At 51.7% G+C, this 7,785-nt stretch overlaps 1 protein-coding gene across 2 annotated transcripts; it reads right to left on the bottom strand.

Annotated features, from left to right (window-relative positions):
* Nucleotides 1–220: 220 nt before the first annotated feature.
* Nucleotides 221–4,592, bottom strand: SQSTM1 (sequestosome 1). Of its 2 annotated transcripts, XM_005483646.4 has the most exons (8): nt 4,318–4,592; nt 4,080–4,175; nt 3,057–3,286; nt 2,792–2,948; nt 2,232–2,321; nt 1,565–1,809; nt 1,131–1,338; nt 221–521 (listed from the first exon to the last, which is right to left on the bottom strand). In XM_005483646.4, the coding sequence occupies exons 1-8, from the start codon at nt 4,493–4,495 to the stop codon at nt 364–366; spliced, it is 1,362 nt and encodes a 453-aa protein (XP_005483703.2). In that variant the 5' UTR covers nt 4,496–4,592; the 3' UTR covers nt 221–363. The 2 variants fall into 2 exon arrangements, with proteins under 2 accessions (XP_005483703.2, XP_005483704.2); XM_005483647.4 differs by lacking the exon at nt 2,232–2,321.
* Between the last annotated feature and the right edge of the window lie 3,193 nt (nt 4,593–7,785).

Consider the following 7,785-nt stretch of genomic DNA (forward strand, 5'->3'; position numbering starts at 1 on the left):
AGAGCTGTAAGAAAGCTCCAGAGTCAGCAAAGCACTGGATTTCTCTTCCTAAGTGTAGCCCTCAGTGTACACCAAAGATGTGCAGAAAGCAGTCCTGGGCTGCTTCATGTTGTCATGGTTTGACACTGGCACAATGCCAGTGCTCTCGTGAAAATACTTTTTCTTTTCAGCTCCATCCATAAATAATGTAGCTGTGATACTGAAATGTTCCACAGACACATGACATGCAGTAGTATTTATTTTTCCTCCATTCTACAAGCACTTAAGAACATGAGACAGAAATCCAGAGTAGGAAGAATGATGAACCAAAATAGCTTGTGCTGCCTTATCTGCTTTCAGCTAGAAAAGTGCTTTTTGTTACTACTACAAGTGAGGTGGCTGCTTAGAATACTGGATGGCATCTAGTGCTGCCCCAATGTCGCAGTTCTTGGTCTGCAGGAGCCGAGTGAGCCATCCCCCCTCATCAGAGAAGCCCATGGAGAGCATCTGGGACAGAGACTCGATGAGGCGAGGGTCAGCTTCTGTGGGAAGAAGAACAGAGTTCAGCTATTGCATGTAATTGGAAAACCAGGCAAGGCTTTAATAGCACTCTTTGAGAGGAGACATGCTCTTCTTTGTCTCCCAGGAGTGCAGATGTTTGAGATAAACAATACATAATCAGAGCTAAGCAAAGTGCTTAGTCAGGCTCAGCTGGCCTTGCTGTGGGGTTCAGTGCTGCTGATGTCAATTGAGGGGCCTTGGATACTGTGACTGGCTCCCACAGCAAAGTGATGCCCTAAAGCCACAGGATATACTGGTCCACATCCTGCATTAAAAGCCTCTCTTGAGCAGTACACAGCAAGGACATGATTGAGAACAGCACCTATTTTGTGTGGCTCAAATGGCATATTAGCCCAGGGTCAGACATCTGGCCAAGACTTAGCGGCCCACATTCAGGAGAGGAACCACCTGATCATCTCCAGCAGGGTGCAAGAGCTGCCAAACCTGCTCAAGTCAGGGACAGGTTTAGCTCTATCTTACACAACCTTTGTTTTTACCAGCTCTAGAACAAGTCTGCTTGTGTCAGGCCAAGTTGGCAGTTCCCAAGGCAGAGTTACTCTTAGCTATGAAAGCTGCTCCCACTCTCCTACCTGGGGGCAGGTGTGGGTAGAGAGCAGCTTCTCGCAGTCCTGTAGGGCCTGGCTGGGGAGGATCCCGAGGCACATCCAGGGAGCTGGGACCGTCTGTGTCTGGCATCTGCAGAGACTGCAGTTCCCCTGTGGAAGGATCCACTTCTTTGGACGATAAGTGGGTCCAGTCCTCCTCTCCCCCTGATGAACTGCTAGACTCGCTGTGCTCCTAAAAATGGGGAAAAAAGGGTCCAGGTGCTGTAGTGCTTTCCAGGCAGTATGAACATTCCTACTATTTGCCTTTAATATAAAGAATTACATCCACAAGAAGTCCCACCACCTTGGCTGTAAATCTGTAAAGGTGCTGTGTATCACTTAATCTGCTCTAATCTTAATATTCACTCCCACAGTACATGCTAAGTGATTGTATTCAATTACTGTTGTAGTTCCTGTACCTGGGAGTGGAAGCTGCCATCTTCCATTTGTGTGGGCACAGGATCTACCACCATGTCTTGCATCTGTTCTGCAATGACATTTACTTGTGCAGCAGACTCTGTATTATTCCAGTCTGCTTTGGTCTGAACATTCTGGGTTGGAGCACTGCTGGTTGCCTCAGCATTGGTCTTCTCTTGGTTGGCAGAAGTGGGAGTCACTTTGCTTCTCTGTCCTCCATGTTCCACATCAATATCAACTTCGATACCTAGAAAAGCATTTGAGGTGGACAAAGTCTTAAGAGGTTTTCCCAAAGCACAGTCCTAAATGGATCAATCCTGCTCTACACTCAAAGATTCTGTCATCCTACAATCTGCCATGTAACATGCAGGAATTAAAATGCAAAGCCTTCTTTAAGAATATGTCCACATAAACCAGGCAAAATCCAGAGTTACCACTGACTTGAAGTTAGTGTTACAGTGCTGACAAATAAATGAAATCTCTCCTCATTTTTTCCTCAAAGAAAAGGTACTGAGTGGCTGTTCTAAGCCTAAGCAATATTAGTATCCAAGTGTAAATTAAGCCTTTGAGGCTTAGGACACAGGAGGTAGTGTCACAACAACTGACTGCTGCTCCTGTTAGACCTGTAAGCCAGTCTCAGGGACTGGGAACAAACTGTAGGTCACTTACCCAGGGGACTCAGAAAAGCTGCAACACTCTCCCCAACATTCTTTAGGAAGGTGACATTGGGGTCCTGAGGCTGGCTGTTAGTAGAAGCTTCTAGAAAAACAATTTCTGTTAGCACACACAAGCTCTGAGGGAAAGGGCACCTGCAGAGGGTGTGTCCCCACAGGAGCTTAGTGCTCATTCCTGTCACTCACATACATTACAGAACAAAGCACTACAGAGAAAAACTAACTGAGCTACCTCTGTAACAGAAAGCCAGCATTAGCATTGTTATGGCTCATTACCCATGCTGAAAGGCAGATCTGGAGTAGAATAGTGACATGCTTGACCTAACAGCTCGGCTTGGTTGGGTTCCAGACACTTTATCTGCATCCTCATTCACTGTGTGGACCCAAGCACACCTTAAAGTAATCACACTTAGTGCTGAAAGGTGCCAATCATTTCAAGCAAATTAGATTCGTTCCTTTGTTTGTCTTCCCACCCAGACTCTACCCTGTCCTGCAGAACCTCAGCTGGTCTGAGGCTCCACCACCACCTTTGTCTACCAGGGCATCTCCTCTCACCTTCAGCAGCAGGTGCACTGGGACCTGCAGTGGTGGCTTCAGCTTGCTCTGTGTTCTGGCAGGGAGCTGCAGGCCCAGGATAGCCCCAGCAGTGCATCCATGGGAAGGGTGGAACTCCATGGCGCATTTTACGGAGCCAGCGTCCTCGGGGAAGCCACTGTAAAGGGTGACACTCATGTGACACGGGGTTCTGAGCAACTGAAACTCCTAACTTGAATTTGGGGAATCTCTCACTCATCAGTTCCCCCTGAGAGATTTTGCTCACCTCAAATGGATTAAGCAGTGGGCTTTGGAACATCACCATGTTGTGCTCCTTGTGGATGCCCTTCCCCTCACAGGTGCTGCACAGGTCATAGTCTGGACAGACACTGCACTTGAACCTGGTGCCCACCACAGGTCCCTCACAGCCGTCACAGATGACGTTGGGGTGCACCATGTTGCGGTGAGGCTCCTGGCTGCACTGCGAGCGGTGCTCCCGCTTGCACTCCTTTTTCTCTGTTAAGGAAAGGAAACTTCACATCAAGATCAGGTTACTATTTACAGCCTGGAAGTCAGGCAGAGGAGGAAGCACAAACAGCCCATCAGAGCAGTGCTGACTTACTAGGTCAGTTTATTTTTACTGGCTGTCAAACCTAAGCCAGGCCCATGTAAGAGACCTTAAACCACGTGCAAAGGGGTTTTGCAAAGACAGCTTCTCCTGAAACCAAGCATACCTTATCCTAAGTATCTCTTGACATGCTTATTTTAGATTAGTACTGCACCACCTCATCTGGCTCCTCATCCTACCTCCCCAAGCACTGCAAGAACAAAATGTTTCTGGAGAAGGAGTTAGGAACGCGGATGCCAGCAAGCATTAACATGAGAACGGGGACAACAGGTGTGGCTCATTAGATGGACTGCAGATAAAGCTCTGAGGGCCTCTACCTGAACACAAGGGACTGGGGAGCAACTATGCCCTGAGAAAGTGGAATTAAGGCTAACACGTTGTTGTGAATATTTAGAGTACCAGTGCCAGTTTAGCGTATCCAGGGAACGAGAATGACAACAGAGCCTCACACTGGGCCAGCTGATAGGGCTAGGAGGAAACCTGTGGCTTGTTTATCCCACCTCAAATTCATGCTCTGTCATACTACACTGCCCTTTATTTAACCTCCCCCGCAGAGGCCGCAGTTTCCACCAGGCCCTCGAGGACACGGGGAAGGGCCAGGGCTGGGCTGGCTCGCCCGCTTTTGGGAGCGCTGCCAGGAGGCGCTCAGCGCCCAGCCGAGACCCGCCGTGCCCTCCGTACCTTTGATATAAACACGGAATACGCCATCCCGCACGTAGGGCATCGCCAGCTCCAGCTCCTCGTCGGAGGAAAAAGCGATCAGGTCGCCGTCCTCATCTGGAAAGGGCGAAGCACAGGATGAGGGGCCTGGTCGGGTGTCACGGGGGGTAACGGGGCACCCAGAGCCCCGCGCCCCGAGATCTGCCACCCCCGGGGCACCCCCGGGCCCGGCCCCAGCAGCGGCCCGAGCCCCGCTCACCCTTGTAGTGCATGCGGAAGGCGGGCGGCGGCCCGGCCCGCAGCAGCCCCTGGAAGAGCTCGGCGACGCGGTCGTAGATGGCCCGGTAGCGAGCGGGCGGCGGCAGGGTGAAGCGGCGGATCTCGCGGGCCGTCTCCTCCTTGCCCAGCAGGTAGGCTTTCACCGTCAGCGCCGCCATGGCTGTGGCGCAGCAGGAATTGCGGCTGGGAGCCGAGACACACACAGACACACAGGGCGGAGTGAGCACCAGCGACAGCGCTTCGGCGGCTGCCGTTTTATAGCGCACGGCGCAGGCCGCGCCCCCAGCAGAGCGCGTCCCCTTCGCTCCGGCCCCGGCTCCGCCCCGGGCCCGATCTCGGTTCGAGTCCTGCTCCGTCACCGTCCAGGGCGGACGGGAAAGCGCTCAATGAACGTTTTCCTGCAGCTGGGAAAGCCTGTGGATACGGCAAATGCCCCCTGTGTCTGCTCCCTGCCCTGCTCGGCCCCGGGTTTGCGTTTGCCGGCGCGGGGTTGTTGTGGTCTCCAAAGCACCAGCGGGGCCTGGGCGGGGAGGGGGTGTGACACAGGGACCTCCGGGGTGGGCACCGAGACACTCCGGTGGGGAAACACCACACCACGGGCAGCGCTGGGCTGCACTGATCCCGTCACCGCTCGGCAGCGGCCACCGGGATCCACCAGGCCCCACCGGGCCATGTGCCACCACGGCTTGGCCATGCCGGTCCTGCCTGTCCCTGCCATAGTGGCAAACAGGGCCCAGCTCCCCCTGGCCATCCTGGTCCTGCCTGTCCCTTCCACCATGGCAAGCAGGGCCAGTTCCCCTTGGCCATGCTGGTCCTGCCTGTCCTGCTACCATGGCAAGGAGGGCCCAGCTGCTCTTCCCCCTCCCGGTCCTGCCTGTCCCTGCCATCGTGGCAAGGAGGGCCCAGCTGTCCTTGCCCATCCCGGTCCTGCCTGTCCCTTCCATCATGGCAAGCAGGGCACACTTAGCCCAGGAGCAGAGGTGGGAGCCACGCGCCAGCCCCACTCGTGCAGCACCCACTGGAGGGGTTTGCATGCCGAGCATGACAGGAATAAATAACTCTATCATGAACCCCGTGTTTCGGAATGGGGGCACTAAAAATAAGGTCACTGGTGTAAACACAACTGACATTAAGGAGGATGTGCTGTGGCCTTTCCAAGCTGGTTGGCAGCAGTATTTTTTTGCAGATCAGATACAGTTGACAGGCATCTTAATCCGGCCACGGGAGGGTTCAGCTGGCAGAACACACCGTCTGTGCTGTCCAAGCATAATTAAATAATGATGGATCAATGATTATTAGGTTCCTTGTTGGTGTTAATTTCCTCTCACCCAAGGGCCTGACCACTCTGACTCTCGGTGCTGTATTTCTTTGTTTAAGATATTAAGAACTTAGGAGAAACTGTGTCATGATTTATCATCTTCTGTAATCAAGAGAAGCATAAATTTTAATTTCCACAATGGGAAGGTAGTTTATTTCTTGACCTAAAGTATATATGTTAAAACACTTGGCCTTTCATGTAAAGACATTTTTGGCATATGCATGGCAATGTTGAAATTGCAACCCTTTCCTGGATAATAGTATTTACAGTGGAAAAGTTTGCCCCATTTAAGTTAAAATGCTTTCTAGAAAATTCAATTTCCAGGTATGACATGGCTAATATTTCCACTGTAAAGCAGTGGGTTAAAGTTTAAACACCAGCAGACTCAGGTGCAAGCATGGATGATGCTGTGTAGAAAATGATTCAGCAGCTTTTACACCAGGAAATACTGAAAAGTTTGGGTAGGCAGCAAAGCCATATGGTGTTCACCTTCCCTTTTGCCTGTTTGCAGTATGTACTCTTATGTCTGAAAACGTCAGTGAAATCTGATGACTTGACATTGTTGGATTTTTCTCCATAAAATCTGATGTGGCGCCAGGAGAAGCAGGAGATGCAGTACAGGACACTCTGCCAGTGGTGGATGTGCCTCACCAAGCAGCACCTCCAGCATGCCCGCCTCATGTCCTGTTTCTGAGGACCCCGAGGGTCACCTTCATCCCATCTATAAAGCCAGAGACTGAATGTTGAGACCCAGCTCCAGCACATCCGTTCCTTAGGTTCCAGGCTGTCCCAGACAGCTCCAATTCCTATTCCCTTCTCCATCCCTGCCTGTGTTTGAGGGGTGTTTGAGGCACGGGGGTTGTCCTCAAGTTGCTGTGTCTTTTTACATCAGTTCTGTCTCCAGGCTAATTGATTGTTGCATTTATCAAGCAATGCACTAAAGTCAAACCAGAAATGTGAGTTTTCCTCTGTCCACTTCAATCCATTTTCCTGGTGGCACATGCTGAGTCACGCTCAGCCTTCTGGGTGTGACATCATGCACTTTTACAAAAAATAAGGCAAACGGGCTTTCACCGGTCTGTTGTTGGCTTACCTCACCGATCACGGGACGGGGGTGACTCAGTGAGTCTCCTCCTCCTCCTCCTCGAGGTCGGGGATTTCCTCCCAGCAAGCCCTTCCCCGGCTCAGACCTCGCTCTCCCCAATACCCCCAGCCCCTGCCCGGTTCCTCAGCCCCCTGGAGAAGCCATGTGAGGAGCTGTGCTCTGTTCCCACATCCACTTGAGAAGTTTTTCCTTCTGTTTGTAAGTGGATCTGGATTTTGGGATTCTCAGCATGAAGCAGTGGCTGTGTGGATATTTTCTTATGATTCCTTAGGAACCCCACAGCAGCACAGCAACCCCCTGCCCAAAAAAGTGCCTTGTTGGCCCGGGGTGCTGAGCAGCCAGCTTCACAGATGGATGTAGCAAAGGAACAGCAAAGGGAACAGGGAAAAAAGCTGTTGGAGTTTAAAAATTCAAGTTAGAGAGGAGAGGCTTTAAAAGGAGCAATTAGCATTCCTTCAGTGCTCTGCTTTCTCTCTACACCCACTTCTGCTGGGAAATGTTTTAAAAATATTTGGTGAGGTTTTTGTTCTGAGGGCACAACCAGCAGAAATACTCCTTCTGTCCAAACTTCTTATGTTTGCAAAAAAGCCTTGGGGGGAAGAAGGTGGGGTGGGGGAGGTGGAGGTGGGGAAATGTCCAATCTTTTCCTTGCTAACCACAGCAGAGGCTGATGGGGAAATTTTCCAGAGGAAATTTTCCCCCAAATCATTGCTCCATCCTGAGTCTCCCGGCACTCCTGGTGAGGAGGGGAGGGTTTGGCCCCTGTGTCCCCCAGCTCTGGCAGGACAGTGTGTGGGGATGGAGGGACCATGCACAGCTCTCTGGGCTGCACCAAGTGCCCCATCCACACACAGCAATCCCACACACTCCTTCCAGAGGCTTCTGGAGAGGTGCAGGACCTTCCAGAGACATTGGGTCAGACACCGGTGACTCAGCCCAGTCCCATGAGCTCTGCTTTCCTCCTCTAGCCCAGTGAAAAGCCTGCTCATGCCTCGGAAGCAGAACCCTCCTTCCTCATTGGCACA

Source organism: Zonotrichia albicollis, chromosome 15, assembly GCF_047830755.1.
Source record: "Zonotrichia albicollis isolate bZonAlb1 chromosome 15, bZonAlb1.hap1, whole genome shotgun sequence".
NCBI classification, from domain to species: domain Eukaryota; kingdom Metazoa; phylum Chordata; class Aves; order Passeriformes; family Passerellidae; genus Zonotrichia; species Zonotrichia albicollis.

What these genes read in the sequence shown, in the direction of transcription:
- SQSTM1 (XM_005483646.4), bottom strand. Translation starts at nt 4,495, where the DNA reads ATGGCGGCGCTGACGGTGAAAGCCTACCTGCTGGGCAAGGAGGAGACG. An exon ending in AGCTTTTCTGAGTCCCCTGG is followed by an intron (nt 1,810 to 2,231) that starts GTAAGTGACCTA and finishes ATGCTTTTCTAG; the next exon opens with GTATCGAAGTTGATATTGAT. An exon ending in CTACCCACACCTGCCCCCAG is followed by an intron (nt 522 to 1,130) that starts GTAGGAGAGTGG and finishes TTCTTCCCACAG; the next exon opens with AAGCTGACCCTCGCCTCATC.